Source organism: Cylas formicarius, unplaced genomic scaffold, assembly GCF_029955315.1.
Source record: "Cylas formicarius isolate icCylForm1 unplaced genomic scaffold, icCylForm1.1 PGA_scaffold_1__22_contigs__length_36826433, whole genome shotgun sequence".
NCBI lineage: Eukaryota > Metazoa > Arthropoda > Insecta > Coleoptera > Brentidae > Cylas > Cylas formicarius.
In genome coordinates, this window is record NW_026844264.1 from 12,321,355 (window position 1) to 12,342,922 (window position 21,568).

The following is a 21,568-nucleotide window of genomic DNA, read 5'->3' on the forward strand; positions in this document are numbered from 1 at the left end:
AAGAATCAGCAAATGTTAGTCAAAAAGACGCAAATCAGTTTAAAGATAACTTGCCCACACTACTCCTCGGATATCAGCCAAACGATGTTTACAAGGACGATGAGACTGGCCTTTTCTTTCGAGTCTTACCTAACAAAACACTTTGAAATCCGAAAAATATAGTGGTGGAAAGCTATCCAACGAGAGGCTCATAATTTTATTTTGTGCTAATATGGCAGGACAAAAAGAAGATTTGCTCGTGATTAAATATATTGCAAATAAAAATTTACCTGGAATATGGAAATTTAACAAGAAAGCATTGATGACACAAGACATTATGAATTAATGGTTGTTACAATTTGATAGAAAAATGGCCCTAAAAAAGCGAAAAATTTTATTACTCTTGGATAACGCAGCATCGCACCCCCGTGAGGTAAAAGTACAAAACATAAAAATGATCTTCTTGCCTCCAAATACGACATCAGTATGTCAACCTCTAGATCACGGTATCATATAGAATGTTAAATTCTGTTATCGTGGACTCATACTGAAGCAAATTTTATTAAAGATGGATGGAATGTTTTAGAAGCACTGTATTTTATTAAGTTAGTCTGGAATAATGTTTCGTCAGAAACAATGCGTCGGACTCTAAAATACTAGAAGTTTGTAAATAAATAATTAAAGTTCATTCACCTACATTTTTTCTATAGTTTTTTGTATGTTTTTAAAGAAAATAAACGTAATACATATTAACCATTTATGTTGTTTTTTTTCATGCACCTCTAATGAGCGGACATCTCTAATGAGCGGACAAAACTAGAGGAACCGTGAGTGACCGGTTATGAGAGTTTTCACTGCAACATATTACTACAAAGATACAACCAATAGTCTTCGGTAGGAAGTTAATGTGGTTTCGGCTATTATTAGCTTAAATCGACACTTTTATCATACTTTAATTCAAGGTGTTGCCAAAATAAATATTATTAACTTCTTTAGAAGTGCTTGGAAACGTGTCGAAACAAAACTCCGCCAATATCTAACGATTATATATACAAAATCGAAATCCGTACAAAAAAATATACACAACCAGAAAAAAACAAACGAAAACAATCTATAGTCAATACGCAGTCGCCGCTCCTGTATGGTGTAAACCACTGAAGGGTCCACCCAAACTACCCAGATGATCTCCAGGTGGTTGAGCCGGCTGGCACCCCGTGTACCAATCGCTGATCGTCGTCGTACCGGGTACCTGGAGGCCGGCGTTGACGTGGGGCGACACAGCTACGGAGATGCTTCCCGTCGACGAACTGTTCGACTCTTCTCCGTCGCTGTCGTAGTGTGGTGGTGACCTCCCGGACATGCCGTGCACTTTCATGTGCTTCCGGAGGGACGAGGGATGCGTGTAAGATTTGTCACAGCCCGCCACCCTACAGTTGTAGGGTTTGTCGCTGGTATGGACGTGGGAGTGCTTTTTGCGGTCCGACGAGTTGGCGAATCGCCTATCACAGCCTTCGAATTCACATTTGAACGGTTTCTCGCCTGAAAATAAGAGCATTATATTAAAATTTGTTTATTTTGCCCGTTGACTTCCTTCCACAAAATTGATAAAAACTCACAAACAGTAACCAAGCGAGGAAACGTAAACCATTTTCTTATGAGCGGTGAAAAATACGAGTTTTAATTGGTTCGAATTGTCAAAATAATAGGTGTAACTGTGAGTATAAAAAGCATAACCGCTTACTAACAATATTCAACAAAAAATATTCCTTCTTTGTAGTTCCTGAAGCCAACATGAGTAAAGAGCTGACCCGATCTTTCGCCAGTTGCCACTTGTCGGAAAATCGCAATTCCGCACTAAATTTTAGTGCAGAATATCATTAAAGAAACTATTAGAATTCGGAGCCGATATTATTAATCTCAAACGTCTTTTAATGTCAACTACAGCGACCGAAGGTTATCTGGACGAATAGTTAGTAAGGTATTCAAAATACTGACCTTCTGGTTTTGTCATCCTAGCTGCAAGGTCACCCTACAAGGCAGAAGGGCTGAAGATCATGTAAAGAAAAGGAAGGCAGCAATTGAAGTGGTACTTCCCGCAAAAAAAGAGGAAAGTATTTTTTAATTAGAAGAAAACTGTTATGGCAAACCTTGAAGAAGAAAATTTTTGATCTTCAGAAGAAAATGTTTAGTAAGGGTTGTGTAGTACCAAAAATGTACCAAGCGAAGAGGATTTGTTGAGTTTGAGAAGAAACTTACTTTGGAGAAATAGCAGATAGAATATTTACCGAATATTGGATTTGAACAAAATACAACACAAAGTAATCCGTTTGCTATGGTGAATTTAAATATAAATCGTTTTTTTGAAATATACCGAGGATAGATATAGCAAAAAAATTAAATATTATTATCCTGCGCTTAGCCACCGTATCAGTGTATATTATTTTGTATTCAAAACCGACTGCACCTATCTGAATTTAAGAAAAAGAGATAAACTTCAAGCCCACACTATTTAATTCGCAAATTGTTTGTGGGTCGCCCTGTTTTGCTCTCGCCTCTTTATTAGGTTTTATTATTTATTATTTTGCAATATGTTTCAGAATTTAGTAAAAATGATTTTAATGGCCTATTTGTCATCATAATAACTAACTAAATGCCTTTGTTAATTATTTAACTTCGCAAAAACGTTAGCTGCTGTTTTTTTTTATATAACTTCATATTCAGGAAAATATTTTTTATTGTTTACTTAAAAAGTTGAAAAATGATTTCTATAAAAATCATCAGGCCTTATTTTCATGCCTTATTTATTATAATTGTAATAAAATTATTTATTCCAGGTTTTTCACTAAAATTTTTTTAAAAAATTTGGGCACACGTTTATGTGAAAAACAAACTTATTTTCCACTGATAAATACGCCCCCAAAATCATTGTATTAAATTTTGAAATACCCGGTATATTTTTCCTTTTTTCAATAAACAATTTATGCCTATGCCTATTTTATTTAATTAATTTTCCTTTTTGCTAAGTTACACGTGTATAAAATAAGATGCTCCGTAGTCGAGAGCCACTTTGCAAACCACGGCGCAAAAAAAATCCTCGTCCGACGATCCATCATCAGCGTTCCGTGTGTGCTTTGGCAGAATAACCTCATTATTCTCGATTCCCATGCGCATTTCACCTATTGTGCTCTCGGACAAGAGGCCATTTGTCAAGTAACCATTATTGAAGCTTTATGTCTTTTTTGTTGTACGCTGCTGGGAATATTTTACAAATTGATTGTTTTTAATGGCTCGCCGTTTGAGGGTAGGTAAAAGTTTCGGCCGCTCGGGAATCCGTCCCGGATATAATTTCCGAAAAAAAAAAAAAAAAATTTAACGAGTATTAAGACGATAAATACGTCTGATTCGCTGACGCTTTAGCATCGGTTTCAATACGGAGTTGTATAGGATAATGTGAGAGATAGTATCGCCACCAAACTCAGTGTACTCACAACAAAGCCTCGAGAGATTTATCCTCAGATTTGACTTTAGATAATCTGGCTTTTGTTCGCTCGGAACGTGTAACTGCGTGCCCGGGCCAAATCGGTCCTGATCAGATTAATAGAGATATAAATCTAGATCTTGTAAAAGAATTTAGTCTCAGCCGAGGGATGCAAAGGTGTGCTGTAATGGTGTCGACCGGCACCTCCAAATGGTTGCGTATCATTGTGGTCCACGAGGTACTGAATTTATTTGGGACGATTAGCAAACGAGCTATCCTCAATGCTTTTAAATAAATTCTGCCAGGAATTTAAAATCAGTTCGTCTTTGTAAATTTCTGGTGTGTGCTATCGAGTTGGTAATCCTAAGCAATGTCAGAAGACAAAATGTAGCATCGAATTTTTCGACAACTATGAAATTCAATTTAGGGGTAAGCACGGGGGCAAGGGATATGTTGAAAGGAAGGAGAAACCACTACGGTACATTATATACAAATAAGACCAGTTAATTTTAGTTAGCTGTCTAAAAGCTGGTAACTAACATAGGCTAAGCCCTTATTGGGGATAAAATGTTACATGAAAATGTAAACCGCGTAAACGGAATCTTGTAGATACAATGATATCTTAAGACAGTAAGAAATTGTGAGAATGATGATAAAAGAACATTTTTATGGTATTTACTATTCATCATTTGAGTTACATTTATCCTCCTTTTTGAGGTTAGAAGCCAAGGCTTTTAATGATAGTTATTGAATGCATTAGGTATTTAAGTCTTGTCTGTGTTGTTTTGTTTTTCGACAATTTCTGCTTTATGAAAGACTGTAATCCAACCACAGAAGCACGGAGTAAATACTATTTTACATATTATTGCCAAAGACACTCGTTTACTGGAATGTGACGTCATCGTAACTTTAGCCTATCGACTTTAGTGGGAGTTTATTTTTAGTCGGATTAATGTAAACGACTCGTAAAACCCTTAATATTTGCTTTCCTCGCCAAAAATAGTGGTAGGTTGATTCGAACGCATCAAGAACGGCGGGTTTAAAGTCTGCGACGTTTTGACAAGCGGAGATACAACAATAAAATTACCATCAGTCCGTGTTTAGTCGGCGCAGACAAATCGTGGCAAGGCTGGATTAATCACGTCGGACCGAGTAGCGTTCGTTTGTTTTGTTTGGCGTTCGTGCCGGGAGATTTCGTTTTGCTTTCGACCAAAATGAAAGCGGGCGCTAGTCATATTGCGAAGTTACAAGTACCGTCTTGTTGCCGCGTAATAATGGTTGCTTTTATTGGTCTCGTTTCATCCAAGGCTATTTAGGATATAGGTGTTACCATCCCGTACTTATACTGCTTAGAAAGTCACTATTTTTCTATTTTTAACCAAAACGACTGATCGCCAGAATTGACAAATATCAAAATACCATTACCGAAACCATACGAATGCTCCCGAACCTGTGACTAAATTATTGGAAACATCCGAAGTTACTCGCAGCTTTTGGTAACGAAGCTGACATCTTAAAGGGATATTTTTCATATAACTGGGTACTTTAGCGGCAAGAGTTACAAAAAATAAAAGCATTAAGTTTGCTTTTTTTCAGTGAATCGATCTCAGACTGTCAGATTGCAGCTTTTAAAGTATGGCCACCAGTGGCGATTACTTAAGATTTATCTGAGTCGAGGGTTAATCTACATCTTAAGCAACTCTTAACGAGTAAGCACGCAGAAACACGTTTTAAACGTAAGAACAACTTACTATGCCTCAATCTAAGAGTTCTTGACCATCAGACATATTGAAATCAGATCAGAAGAAGGCAGGTAGCGTTGGTTGGTAATGTTGGGCTTCGTGAGTATGTATAACTTGATCTGATGATTGATCCAAATAACAGAGTTTATGAAAATATCTCGAAATAAGTGACCCATAGTGATCTGTGTAGCAAATTGTTGCCAAAATGGGGTTTATGTAATAAAATACATGGGCTAACTAACCTATAACGTGCGAGTTGGTCAGAGTGGTCTTTTGAGAAAAAATATTTTTGAAGTTCATTGAATTACCACTTTAGGTTTTAATTGTGACGCATTTAAAAGAAAGGGGGATCAACTGAAATGTACAAATTAATGTTTGAATGCTGAAACAATTTAAATCGTGGTATTGATCAAGCCGTGCGAAAAAGAAGTCATTTCTCGAAGGCCGACGTGTGTAGGACAGAGGTCTTGGCGTTCAGGTAAGACCGACATAAATAAAACAGTTGCCTTTCGGTCTTCACATGTCAGGTCGGTGCCCACTTCACAGAAAAAAGTGTAGTAAATTTTCGTTTTATTGTGTTGGAAGAACCGCAGTCCATTATTCACGAATTTTGGAAGTGGAGTCCGCTGATGCGAGAAAAATGTGATAAACGACTGACGGGGGCCCCTCTCTGTCTCTCTTCTCGGTACTTATTATTTAAAGTATCGCGGAATATTCGAGGACGAGGAGAGCTGGCGTAGACGTGTGAAGTTGGGGCCCTTCTTCTTGGCGTATAATGGACGTTATCTCTCCGCGTTAAAATATGCGAAAGGTTTAATTAAATGCCGAGGATTTCGGTTTTATGTGTTTTGAAAATGATTTAATACTATGCGGTAAAAACTAGATTTCGATCTAATTAACATCGTGGACTTTCTTGATGCACTTAAATATGGTACCGTTAAAAGAAATACTCGAACATTTATAGTCATTCCTATGGTGTTGAATCTTTATTTTAGAATTGTCACGATTCATTTTTCAAATTGAAAAAGATATTGTAAAAATTCTAACAATATTAGTAACTATTTTCATGAGAACTGATACTTTTCTACAAGAATTAAAAGTAGGAGAATAGAATGGCAATAGGAGAATTTCAGCGAAAATAATGTATTTATACAGAAGAAGATTCAAGTAGTTTCAGTAAACGCACAGTACACAGGCCTTTGACGATGTTACAGATAATTTATTAAAAAAGCTATATTGTATTGGATTCAGATGCACACTATAGTATTAAGTCATATTTAATAGGTATAAGACAATATGTCCGGCTAGATGATGTAAATAGTGACGTGTGCTGGCCCCACTATTATACTCATTCTATCGGTTCAATCTGAAAAATGCTGTATTTAAAGCACAATACTTTGCTGATTATACTGTGTTAGTTCACATAAGCGGGGAGGAAAATGCATTGATTGTATTTATGACCAATGATATAATTATTTAAAATACAACATCTCCAAATAATATTTATTAAATCTATACATGCACACAAGCAGGGAGGAAAATGTATTGAACAATACTGTAAATGGCGATCTTAATCTCTTATTAAGTTTGCGTTTAAGAAAAAAAATAGCTCCCACTATTAAATATTCAAAGTGATAATCAAAAAATTAAAGAGGTTGAACACATATAGCACTAGGGTTTCTAATTAATAATAACATAAAATGGTTCGCACATATTGAAAATATTTGTAAAAAAAATAGTAACAATGATTCCAGTAACATAAATATGCAAAAATTATGAAACAGAGTGACTCATAATTCGTTTTTCCTCTCACATATCAGATATTTGTTGGAATTGTGAAGAGAATAGAATTTTGTTACTGTTATTTAATTTTGTTAGGATAATGAAAGATAACAATTTATATGATTACCTTAATATTCCCGGGCTTAGTATTGTAGTTTAAACAAATTATATTATTAATGTAACTATCATGATGGCTGGCGGTGACAGAGATATACTCAAGAAATATAAAACATTTTATACTGTTTTTTAAACAAATTAAAATATATTTGGGTGTTGCTATAAGTGAAACCTTTTTACAAAACTTCTGGATTTCTCCTACGTCCGTTTTTGCTGAGTCGAACTTGCTCATATTTCGCCAATCATCCTGTTGGCTTCTTCATAACTTGACTGAAACTGAAGTGAAACCTCTCTAACACTGCGATAAATAATTATATATATTGTGTATAAAAGTATTTTTTACGCACTAGTAAGAGAATTTGTTGTTATACACTCCTGTATTGATTTAGCAAAATAAAGAAATGTTCAAAAAATATATGTATTAATAGCAAGTATCGACTAGTAATTCCAACGTGGGAAAGAATCATTGATAATAGATGGCGCCAGTAGACAATGACTCTAAAAGTTATTTATAAAATTAGTTAAATCCAGATTATTTGTTGCCTATATAGCGAGTATAAATCGCAACCAGCTTGTCCGTGTTAGTTTCCATTACATTTGTATAAATGCTCTTTTCTTCAAACTAGATCTTGCGTTATTTTGAGATTCGACAGTGGGCTCAATGTTTGAAAATCGAATTCATAAAATAATACCACTTCTTGTTCATACTGAGCAATAAATAAGTGAATATTAGTTATTAACTTTCAATGTCTGTATTCTTTCGAAGATCAAACCAATCAGAAGCTTGGAATCACGGCATTTATTAATTAAGATTGAAGTCTAAAAGTCAAATTTCAGAGCATAGAAAATTGTATGAGTCTTCTGAAACTCCCCAGATAAAAACATACACTGCAATATAAATATACAGGGTATTGCTTAATCGTGGGTCAGTATGTTGAAAAAAACTTCCTATTTTCAAACTTCGATTCCAGATATCTTGCAACTTTTTTTTGCTTTCTTCTTCTAAAATATGCATTACAAATTGCTGATTACAATGCATTTCACAATGTTATCATTAATCGTTTCTTAGATAATATAAAAACATTTTTTTTAAAACGTTATCCCCTTGTATCTCAAAAGTTAATATCGTACTACAATTCTAAAGTACGGCAATTTGATTAGATTTTTAATCCGATAGATATATTTAAAGGGGCTTATTCATTTTCTCTTATTGTTATTTGTTTATTGTTATTAAATTTCTGCTAGTTCCATTTTTAGCATAATTCCCAAGTAAATAATTTTGAGATTTTTTTTGTCTTGGTACCTACTAGCTGGTTGTATAAACAAAAAATAATTTCCACTTTTGCCTTATGCTATGGGTGCTAGTTATTAATGTAAAAACCAGGTGGCGATCACATTCGTCAAGTCTCAGAAACGGGGCTCAAATTTTAAGCAAAATGCGGACAGCTGGCTTGCAAACAATGCGGCGTAAAATTCCAAATTAGCCAATTCTATTGGGCCGTTTATAAGACCCGCTCGAAAATTGACTTGTAACGAGCTAACCGCGAAACGGCTGAGATGCAACGAAGGTATTTGAGAAAAAAAACGGCTTAGTCACACAGAAAACATTAATTATATTTTAGCAACTGCGTGGCCGAAACGTTTTTATTGGCCGTCATTTTTCTGAAAACTAGAATGATTTGTTGTTTAGAGGAAGGAGTCTTTCTCAAGATCTGCCCGTTTCCAACAAATTAGAGTGCATTCTCGAAAAATATGAATAGGAAAAACTTCTAGAAATATTGAGCGCACCATAAAGCTGTTCATGGAGCTTCAGGTCCATTCGAGTTTTCTTAACAGAAAATTGAAATTGAAAACTGGATTATAGAGTCAGATTAACAACCACAGACCACAAACTAGCTCCAGATTTAGCAAATATCAGACAGATATTAGTAGCTTCTTTCAGGAGAAGTTTTACATTTTTAGGAAGGGTCTATTGAAAATACGATTTTCGTTACATGTATAATACATATATAATACTAATATAACTATAAAAAGTGAATATAACTAATAATCATTCGAGTATAGATGTTATGTAACAAAAAATTTAAAATATATATAGATTAGTCAATGAAATAAATTTGTAATGACAAATTTATGTTTTTTTTTTTGCCTAAGCTACTGAACTTTCCTATTTTGAATGCAAACGATATATTTGTAGATCACAGCTAAGAATTTAAATAATGCTTACTTGACGTATTAAGGTATTGTCACACAGAACAAACAGAAGGGCATCAGTTTGAACATTGGAAATTTATTGTCTGCAAAAACATTTCCTAAAATTTTGAGAGCGGAATAGAACATTTAAGTATACCCTTTCCATTTAATATTCTAATATTAAAATGTGGCAATATCGGCTACACAATTCAACCAAGTCCATTTAGGAAACACTGTACACTAGACAAAAATGTATCAAGATAAGTAATATTGGCAAATAAATAATTTAGAGAGTATTATTTTGGTAATATATATATATATATATATATATATATATATATATATATATATATATATATATATATATTCTCACGTATTGATTCACGGATGGAAAAATATGATGACACTATACTCCGGGATATCATCCGTTCGCTCGTTGAACTCCGACTGGAATCCTGCAAATCTTGCATCCGACTGGAATCCTGCAGACGTTTCGCCAAAATCTCACTTGGCATCTTCAATGCTCGCACTCCGAAAACACTTTTTCCATCCGTGAATCAATACGTGAGAATATATATATATATATATATATATATATATATATATATATATATATATATATATATATATATATATATATATATATATATATATATATATATATATATATATATATATATATATATATATATATAAGTAAGTACATTTCTTTTCCTTATTTTTGACAAACTAGTTAATATTTTTTATTGTCATTCAATTTATTGAACTGGATTATGAAAGTGGTTGTTTTCTCTAAACCATTAATTATTTTGATTATATGTGTTTGTTGAAAAAACACGGTACATAGTACTTTACAAACGGCCTAAAATTTTAAGAGCCAAATAGAATAAACATTTATTTTCCCTTTAATACGAAAAAAGTATAAACATTTAGTGGAAATTAATTTGGGTACATCACCCATTCAACCAGATCTGATTAGGAAATCGTGTATATACTACAAAAATATGGATAATTTTTTTATGTAATTTAATTGCTAATAAACTGGAAAATAGTTAAGTTTGTTCTCCCTTAGATTTTTATTTTCAATTGTTCTTAGATCAACCTGTTTTTTAACGGAGCATGTAAAAGTTACATTTCCACACTTATTACAAAGTTGTAACTCATATTAGCTAGTTAGTATATTATTTGTGAAAAAATTGTTTAAATGACAAATAAGATTTTACGCATTGATTCTGTATCTCAGAATTGAATATTTTGGAAACCACATATGAGAAAGAGCGCTCAAAAATCCGTTTGTTGAACCGGTATATAGTACTGGTTACTATAGCTTCTCACCACATAATTCATACCAAAACACCCTAAATTCAATTCCAATCTGTCCTGTACAATAAACCATCCACACAATACTCACCTTACAATATACATCATCCCTCATTTTAATATTAAATACAAAAAGAATACATGAGTTATGTAGCCGACCTGTATTAGCTTTTTAGGACCATAGACTGAAATATCTGTTCATAACGCCTGGTTAATTATATCCTTGTTTTTATATAAATTTCTAACACAAATGATCTTTGACCTAGTTTGAAGACTACATCTAATGTTATGAAAATTATCCCGAGACTGACTACACATTTTTCTGAAAATTTTTCACGGGTCTTTAAAATTAACATACCAATGTCAAAATCAAAAAACTCCTCAGGAGAGGATCGTGTCCTCCACCGACTGCAGACTCTGGAAGAATCTACTAAATGGGAGAACCGGATTGTAACGCGAGACGTTGGCGACATTTTGTCCCGGTAAAGATAAGATGCAGAAAATGTTTTTATGAGAACGTTAATTTACTGCCATTGAAAAATCGTATAAAGCCTGCCGATATTGTATCGATTACCGCTGGGTGCGTATACTTGTGTACGAACCTAAAAAGATTTTTTTCCAGTAAATAATTGTGCGGTGGGTGCGCGCTTATGGCCTTTACACAAGTAGCAGTGGGTATCGTGTTTCGGGTGAAACTCTAGCTCACCTGGCTCCTATAACATTTCATTTATATACACATATACCCGAAGTTAACGTATTTCTTTCAGATCGGAACCGCAGATAACGCTTTAAAATGGCATTGCGTGGGATTTGGGGTTTTATAATTTAAGTACGATTCCCCGACGAAACACGCAATAAATGTTGCCGTAAACGTTTAATGGGCGCTGTTTTAAAATGTTTTTATTATCGCTTGATTCGAACTTAAACGCATTGTTGCGCTTGTAATTTAATAGTAGCTTGATTAATTCGGTAAATTTATATGCCATTAAGATTCGTTTAACAAAGGAGGTGACACTAAAGGCATTTCCAGAGCACTGGATAACCCTGAAAAAATGTTAGGGCGGGAGGGAGCGGGTCCTTGGTTTCATGTCGGAACTATAATTGATGGCATGATTTGTTGAAAAGGCGTGCTCTGGTGCATTCACTCCTCAGGTAATTTATTGAATACCGATTTGTTAATTGGCAATGTATTAAATATTATGGGTAAATTTGACAGAACATGCTTGTGATGCTACTAGCTCGCATCCCTTGGTGATGGAAAATTGAGTTAACCCGATTTCACTTTGTCTAGTTGTCTTAGGCTAAACTAGTTTACTTATACGAAAGGAGGAAAGGAACAAAGAATATAACACACTGACCAAAAAGTAGTTCTTACTGAGTCAAAAGGACTTATATCCTATTCCACAATTAGATAGGATGACAGGTTTGGTTAGCTTCGTGTAGTTTTTGCTTCTTTTCTAACAACTAACCATCCACTATTAAAGGGAAATCGTTTTTTTTATCAATCTAGCATTTTATTTCATTTTAGTCCACGCGTTAGCTAATATTAGACCGGCGTTCTATAAAATTGGACGAAACAACAATATATAAAAATAATTTTAACAAAAAACATTTTATAAATTAATTTTTCAAAAAACCTTCCACACTTCCTTACTGCAAAACTATTTACATGCCTTCTGGATTCCTCCTGCCTGAAATCGTTGGTTATTCTAGAGCGCCAAATAAAAATAATGTGCGGCACTGACTTTTTCATCAAAGAGGTGTTTTTTTTTCGATGTATAGAACTTTAAGTTGCAATAAAACAACAATGGATTATTCTATTGACATGAATTTTATTTATCCGAAAGAAAATCTTGCAGCATTACATTTTAAATATGATTTCTTTGACTTTTTCCAACATTTGTGGCCGTATATCGGCAATAACACGGCGGATGTTGTCTTCCAAATGGTCAAGCGTTTATGCTTATCCGCATAGATCAATGACTTTACATAGCCCCACAGAAAGTAGTCTAGCGGTGTTAAATCACAAGATCTTGGAGGCCAATTCACAGGTCCAAAACGTGAAATTAGGCGGTCACCAAACGTGTCTTTCAATAAATCGATTGTGGCACGAGCTGTGTGACATGTTGCGCCGTCAGGAATGAAAGAGTTAGTAATCATAGCTCTATACCGATCACCATTGACTGTAACGTTCTGGTCATCATCGTTTTTGAAGAAGTACGGACCAATGATTCCACCAGCCCATAAAGCGCACCAAACAGTCAGTTTTTCAGGATGTAACGGTGTTTCGACATACACTTGAGGATTAGCTTCGCTCCAAATGCGGCAGTTTTGTTTGTTGATGTAGCCATTCAATCAGAAGTGCGCTTCATCGCTAAACAAAATTCGCTTATGAAAATCAGGAACAACGGCAATCTCGTTTTGGGTCCGTTCGACAAATCTACGCCTTACTTGATGATCGTTTGGCTTCAATTCTTGCACGAGTTGGATTTTGTAAGCACGTAAACCAAGATCCTTCCGCAAAATCTTCCATAAAGCGGGTGGCGGATGGACTCATTCGGGTCTTCCTCAATGCTACGCTCTACAGCAGCAAAAGCTTCTTCTGTACGCACCTTACGGCGTCTCTGGGGATGCGAGTTATCAATAAGAGTAAACGTGGTGCGAAAACGTTCCATGGTTAATCGAATTAACTGCTCTGATGGACGATTTTGTCGACGATAAAATGAACGTAGTGCGCGATGCGTATTCAGTATAGAACCATTATTTTCGAAATAAAATTGCACTATTTGCAAGCGTTGTTCAGGCGTGAGTCTATTCATGATGAATTGCCAAACCGAACTAAGAATAAATCACTTGATAGCTGTTAAACCGGCCGCCATCTGGAACAGTAATGCCAACTTAAAGTTCTATACATCGAAAAAAAACACCCATTACTAAAAATTCGTAATTGTCTGTGGTTTTTATGTTAGCAAACTCTTTCTAGAAGTTCAGTTAAACATTTTTTAAGCAAAAACTCAACGCGTAATTATTAGGAAAAATATTGGTTAGATCGTCATTCAGCAAGCCACTGAAAATAACAATTTTAATCTAATTGTCCATAAGTCCAAATTTAGACAAAATCGGTTAGGATATTGTTAAAATATTTTTGGAAAAACGAATTTTTTGAAAGTGGGACACCCTGTATTTTCTAAATTATTTCAGAACGTTTGCTTATATAAATTGTGCCAAAAACCCGCGAGGAAGCGTTTAAAGTTCGACATTGCACTTTTCCTTTTTTTTTTGATACAAGAAATATTTTGACGAATTCGAAATTGCGGAAGCCCATTAAAAACATCTTGTTGCCGTTATACTCTCGACAAATCGTCGCATGATTTATTGGCCCAATAAATAAATAATAAATAGCGCGACAATGAGGCAATAAATCAAGTTTTTCGTTTTTGGGAGGGCCGAGCGTTCATATATTGTGGCACTGAGTCCGGAATTTTTGTCGACCTTCACGACATTTCGGAGAACCTTGCGACAAAAGAAGTCACGGAAAGAGGACGTTTCGTGAAAAACGATTTGCCAAGCAGGTCGGTAACGCAAAAGTTCTTTAGATCCAGAGTTCGATCACACCAGTATCGTAAATACCCATAAAGAAACACTAGAAATTTAACAATAAACAATTATGATTAACTTTCTTTTTCTTTGATGTCAATGTTAATGAAACCTGTACGTCAACACCTTAATAGATATTTTAATACTTTCTTTCACCATAGTTTCTTCGATTGGTGGTTTCATATGAGATTTTTGATATTTTGATATAGATTATACCTACACATTCTACGACGTTGAGCACGATCAGCTCTAGTTATTAAACTAGCTTATGCAAATGGTGAAAAGATTAACTACAACAAAAATAATCTGTGACCGTGATGGTGACATCAGTCAAATAAATTATGTTTTGCCAGCAAGATAACTAATTAATCAACTAACCAAAACTATGCCTTTGGCAGAAAATTCCGCTACTTAGCTACGTTTCACAACTTACAGCCCCCTGTTTTTCGTACCCATTAAACATAGACTCTGTCGCGATCAAAAATTCCCGTTACGGCGCTGGCAGTTTCAAAGTAATAAACTATTTATTTATATTTACGGTTGTTCTGCGTCAATCGGCTGGAGAATAGCGGATCCTTATTGTGTTGCGACACCCGATATAAAGAAAATCCCAAATAAAATAGTACAAAACTTGTCACGGGCTGAACGCTTGATAAATGGCCCGGTATTTAAGGACCTATTTGGCGTCCAGGAGGGATCGACGGGCGAAAATGCGGGGACTATAATCGCTTGGGGCGATAATAATCTTTTTTCTATTCCTGTTCGATTCCAAAATACTCAAATAATGCTTGAACCCACGAACCTTAACTAGCAAAGTAGCAAGGGTGGGGCAAAAGAGAATTTTAGTTTAATTTTTCTTTGCAAAAATTATGGTTTTGTCAGGGGTAAAATGGACCGCTTAAAAATTCTAAAAAAGAGCTATTCCATATTATTATAAACCTAATAATAATTAATTTATTGAAAGTGTTATTTTCTTGGATAATTCTTCGATTTTGCCTAAAGTCAGAGCTTTCGAAAATACCAATAACAAATTTTTTAATCGAAAGAAAAATAGTTACTAACAGTATTTTTTTTTTTAATAAATACTTTGTGTGGGGCACGACGGCCAGAAGCCTAGCCAAAATTTGTGTAAATTTAGTTAAAGTTAGTCAAAAATAAATTGACTTGAAGGTTCAAAGCCACAAAAAATAATAAAACGCGTAAGCGTGCCGCCTTGCCCCACCCTCCCCTAGTGTTTTTCAGATACAAGTGACGCCCTCTATAGTAATTTTACTCACCATTTGGATTGTTGTAATCTTACGATTTCTATAAATTAGAGTTCATGTTAAGTATAGGTATTACAAAAACTCAAGAAACCAACACTAACATTTGTCAAAACTTAAATTCTATAAAAATAACAATATTTTTCAATTTGACTCAAATACTCCCTTAAGTCATTCACTATATTTCATTCCATTTTCCACAGTCTGTTTGATATCCCTATATCTAGAACAGCTTTTAATATTGAATTATTGATCATCATTGACCTATTGCTGTTAATAATTTATGCTCATTCCATTGCGGTAACAAAATATATCGCAGATTAGTTAACAGATATCATTTGTCTTTCAATGAACACCAGAAACACCATCTAGATCTACAATCTTTGTTCGTTTAAGGCAACTAATAATTTGAGAATTCATTTTGCCAAGACGAAGGACAGGTTTGCTATTTTCTGGTGTATAGGAGCTAAAATATGCAGAATGCCTAGTCGTTTAAGTAGGTCAGGTCAGTCCGGTAGAAACATTTCGCAAATGATCAAAGAATGCAAACATCAATTCGTAAACACAACGATACTGATGTAACAGTAACAAGGTCAACTTTTGTTAACCATATATTATCAGAGAATCACACGTTCCTATCGAAGGATAGCCTAAGGTAGACAGATTGATTTTTTAGAAACGTTAGAAATCAGTAGAACGCTGAACAGTCCAGATGCCATTTGCATTAATAATATTAATAAAAATTATAATAAATAGCTTTATTAAAATACTATAAAATATTATATCACCAGGATACCAGAATTTAACAAAAAAAAAAAAAAAATAAAACTAACAAATATGAATAGCAACTAACCAAAATTATCCCTTAAATCTACATGAGATGAATATAAAAATTTTTTATCCCTAAGAAAAGAGAAACAAAATAAATAACGGATACTGGAAAAAAGGAAGATAATATTCAAAAAGAATTAAAAGAGAAAGAATAAAAGATTTAAAAAAAATAAAGCGGTTCAGGCTAATGTACTGACCCTCTAATAAGTATATTATAGAGATATCGAGGCATTTAGTAACTAGCAATTTTATACAGTAACGTAGACAGATGCACAAAATGCCTTTGCGCAAACAATAGCTGCAACTCAGGCAGGCATTTTGCAAATTTTTGTAAGCTGTATTGGTCTTTCCGTATTAGAGTCGGGCAAGAGTCAAATTATTATATTCGATAGTCTCCTTTTTTTATTACCAAAAAGAACAAGCTGATCAGCAACCGTAGAAAGCTTGATCTTTCAGAAATGTTAGAAATCAATAGAGCCAGATGTTATATGTATTAATAACCAACAACCGCTTACGCCCCAAATCATATCTGCTATGTCTGCTGCTTGTCTCTATTTAAATAGAGAACCTTGACTTTAACAATAACTGTAGCATGAAATCATTCATCTATACGATTCTTGCATAGCGGCCTTCGTGTATGATCTGTTTTTAAATTACATTGGTGAGTTTCCTATATGGATAATAAGATTTGTTTGTATTTGACACTTTTATCGTTCTGATGCCACCCGCTTTGAAATTAAATTTATATTTTGACGAATGGAGATTTCGTGTGTTTTTAATATGACTTATTTATACCATTTCCCTTCTATTTCGTTCTAGACCTATCACTTTCGATAATGATTTTTATACAGAGCTAAATCAAAAATTTTCTTAACATTTGAGAATTAAATTTAGACAAAACGAACAATCGTCCTCTCGGTTTTTAATCAATATGTTTGATTTGATTCAGCAATTCAGCAAGTTTCCTAAAACCCGCTACTCACCATTCGTCGATACGTCGAGTTGATATAATGAAATTTTTGAATAATGGGCATGATGCGATGCGTTATGATTCGGCGAGAGGTTGGTATTTAGACGAATCATCAAAGGAAAAATTAAGACGAGGGAATCAAATTCGTATTTCAATCCGTGGTGGATTTGTTGATTTGGCAGTGCCTTTACGGTTAGTTTTCGATGATATATATATATACCCCAACATGGCTTCTATATTTACTGTTCCTTGACGGGATATACATTCCGAAAGGAACATTCGTTACATTGGTAAGTAAAAGAAGAAAGCAATTATTTAATGTAAGTTTATTACGATATAGAGTGTATTCTAATATGTAACATAATTTATAGAGTGATTTCTAAAAATATTATTTGAGAAAAATGCATGGGTTCCCTGCATTGGAATGGTGTCATTTCAGTATTAACACCCTGCTATATATATTATATTAATATGCTAAATTAATATTCGTTCCGCCACGAAACTTGGCCTGTTGTCGAAAAATAGTTTGCAAAGTCAAGACGAACTCTTTCTGTGGCACTGCGTGGTCGTTAGGCAATCCTTTTCAATGCCATAAATATCACTTCTTCATGATCAAGCAACAAGATTTCAGTATACTTCTCCGTCAAATGCCTCAGGTGGTGTGTGGTTTGTTCGTAAGGTTTTGCTCCTACACAAAAAATTATGTAAAAGTACACATGTTTTTACGATTACATTTGCTCATTCCGGATTGAGCATACCAGGTGTTCTAATAATTCCAACACCTTTTCAATAAGCCAGGGCCCCATTCTCGTTATTGTTATCAATCTATAGTTAACGACGCAAGAACCCAATGATCTAGTTTAAGTTACATTGTTTACATGGGACGAATTTCGAATCGCATTTTTAAAATGCAGTAAGAAGCAATGCGTCGGTTCATCAATGCGCGTTTTTTTAACGAAACGCATTACGAATCGCATTAGCGCAGAGTGAGTAGCGGGCTTACCTGTTATCGTAGCCTTTTCGCCTGCAAATTGGTATCAATTTTAACATTTTCACTTCTCCCCCAATAGAATTGTTTTAATTAATCCATTATATCTTAATCTACGCTCTATCAGCTTTTTCCTTCTTTCCTGTATATCCCTCAACAGAGTTCGTAATTCTTTACCCTTCTTTAGAGAGACAACGATTTGTAGCGTAGACAAATCAAACTACCAATTGTAAAGCTAATTATTTTAATAAAAATTATAAACCTTACATTTTAAAGATGATGCTCAAAAAGATCGCCTTGCTCACGAAGGCAAAATCGGGCTCTACGGCTAATCGCATATAAGGCACTGGAAACTTCGAAATGGTTTTGTAGAATTTGATTTCCTCCCAAACGTATCCTTTCGAGCAACACCTCCTCGCTGTTGACTTCTGTTGCGTATATTATATCTCTTATACGACCCCAAAAAGTAATAATCTAAAGGATTCAAATCCGGAGAACGAGGTGACCACGGAATAGGACCACCTCTCCCAATCCATCTACCCCGGATCAGCTCGATCAGCCAGTTTCTAACATTAACGCCGCAATGAGCTGTCAAAAATTGACATTTAATTTTTTTTATCCAGCAACATAAACAAATGAAACGCATTATTAACTTTCAAAGCTTTCTCATGATTATCTGCACCTTGATTGTAAACATTACAATAAAAAAATAATTTGTTATTAAATTTTCAAAAGCATTTTTCTCGAAAACGGTGTGTGTGTTCTAGCGAGGTGCAACTAAGGTACCTTATTTTCGTAGAAAACTTCAGATTTTCAAATTCTGCAGTCCAAATTACGAAAATTCCACAAACAAAAAATTTGGGGCAATTTTTTTCCAACACCTACCCTGGGTTACCCACCCCTGAAAACAATCCAACACTACGTTTTAGTTCGTTAAGTAGAGCCTAAAAAGTTTAGTTACTGTACCAAAATTTATTTAAAAATATTTACACGTTTCGAAAATATTTACAAAAATCGCCATCACCTCTTCAAATTTAACACCCTGTATGTTAAAAACTAAGACGTTTTGGACACTAGTTTATACGAACTTTTATCCTTATTTTGGGTCACAGAATACGTGGTTAAAATATTGCCGTCTAATTTAGGAACACCCTGTATGGCAGGACACAGTGTAAAAAACGGACGCTCGCAGGATTGGACCGCCGAGAAAAAAAAAGAGAAAGAACAACGTGTTGCAGATGTTTCGAGGGTCAAAACCGGGTCATAGGTCGGGCGGCCCGCGCTAGCCCACGTCTCTCCCCCGCAAACCCCGCCACACGTCGTCGTGGAATGCGCCGCGAACGCGGTCCGGCCCGTGGGCCAAAGGGGCCCATGTGAATTTCTCAAGTCCAACATTCCCTCGGACCCGTTCCATTAATATATTGATATATTTACGTCCGTCCCATAGCGAACGAGATGTGATTAATAAGATATTTCGGGTAATATAAAATATAATAGTAATAATAATTAATATCTAAGAACAATAATTCAATATTTTTCAATACGTAAAAGTAGCGGAGCGAATGTATAATAAACGAGTGACTTAAAAAGTTTACAAACCTGTTTCATACATACATTTTGTTACGGCCGTCAGTTTTTGGATATAGTTTTGCAAAACAACACTAATACATTCACTGACATGACAGTCAAAATTGACATAATTAGGTATTTTACAGAAGGGACTAGAATAAAGTATTTATACACCGATCTAGGGTGCGGGAAGCGTCACTTTCGTTTCCCACGGACCTGAGCCACTTCGGACATTTCCAGGATTTTACCGCACGAATTTGGGAGCAATCGGATGTTTTCGGAGATAATTCCCACTCCTTGAATTTTAACGTTTGTCAATTCTGACGGTTATGTCAGTGAATGTGTTAGTGTTGTTTTGCGAAAGCGTATCCAAAAACTAAAGGTCGTGGAAAAAGTATAGCTCGTGTCAAATAAACTCGTGAGTCAAATGCCATTTATCACACTATTCAGTTTTACACAGAGAACACACAAGAAAAATGTCTGCGAGTTACGCTTATATTTCCGTTTCTGTTATAATGTACATCAAACACAAGACGTGAACGAAATAAAATTGTTTAAAAAAAAAATCAATTTTCAAAATAAGCTTTGCCAATGGATAATTTTTGCATCGAGCGCATAGGTTGGGCATTATTTTAACGATTTGTGGTGAATGCAAACAAGCAACCCGCGATCTTCACTGGTTAGGGAACAAGGAACAGCATATTTAAGGTCCTATTAGTGCAAAGAACAGGAACAAGCATCGCCTTGAATTTTATCGGTAGTTTCGAAGAGAGAGACAAGCATCGTTCGTCTTCTTGGCATTAGGTTAGGAATGAAGATCGTAGTAACACTACTACGGACCTGGAACTATCCGGGAATCTTTTCCTTAAAATTAGTAACACCTAAAATAATTTTTTCTACTACTTTGTGTAAAATACCGAATTATACAACGATCTAGCGTGCGGGAATGCTGACTATACCACGTGAATTTCTTGTCTCACGGATTCGAACCATTTCGGACATTTCCGGGATATTGCCGTACGGGTTTGGGAGCAATCGGAAGCTTTCGGAGATTTTACCGGAATTTTGACGTCTGTCAATTCTGTAGGTCATGTCAGTGAATATAATCGTGTTGTTTGCAAAAATGTACCCAAAAACTAACGGTCGTAGAAAAAGTATAATATGGAACATGTCCGCTCGTACCAAATAAACCCGTGACTTAAATGCCGAGCAGAGATCGCAATAAAGAATATCGCAATTTTCTTTTACCGTGGAAAACCGCATAATTTAATTAACCACATGGTTCCGTTTAATGTAAAATTAAGACCAAAAAGCCATTGAGGCTCATTAATATCACATAAAGCGACGACATGATGATTGACGCTAAAATTAAAAGATAATCAACGCAAATGAAAAGTAGACGCAATAAATCGAATCGAAATAACTCTTCTTTATAAATCAATTTATAATATTTTGGATAAAATCGATATAGCGATATTTTATAAAATTGATGTTCTTCATAACGCAATAATTGACCATAACGAACTTCTATTAAAAATTAAAGAATTGATTGTACATCTGTTTCTAATAAAAATCTATCCAAGAGAAATGTCTGGAAATTCAGATAAATCAATTCTCCTGCAAGGATGTTCAGTTACTTCAACACATAAGAAATGTGACGGCTATTGGTTCATTCGCTAGATGAGCGCCAAACAGCATAGGTAAATGGATCAATCCGTACCGATTATTACTGTGGCTAAG

At 34.8% G+C, this 21,568-nt stretch overlaps 1 protein-coding gene across 1 annotated transcript in view; it reads right to left on the minus strand.

The window, feature by feature from the left end:
- Positions 1-1,096: 1,096 nt before the first annotated feature.
- Positions 1,097-21,568, minus strand: part of LOC132697052 (zinc finger protein ZIC 4-like) — a 45,728-nt gene continuing 25,256 nt past the window's right edge. The window contains exon 2 of the mRNA XM_060662312.1: positions 1,097-1,518. Coding sequence (XP_060518295.1) covers positions 1,097-1,518 — 422 coding nt within the window. The remainder of the gene's footprint in view (positions 1,519-21,568) is intronic.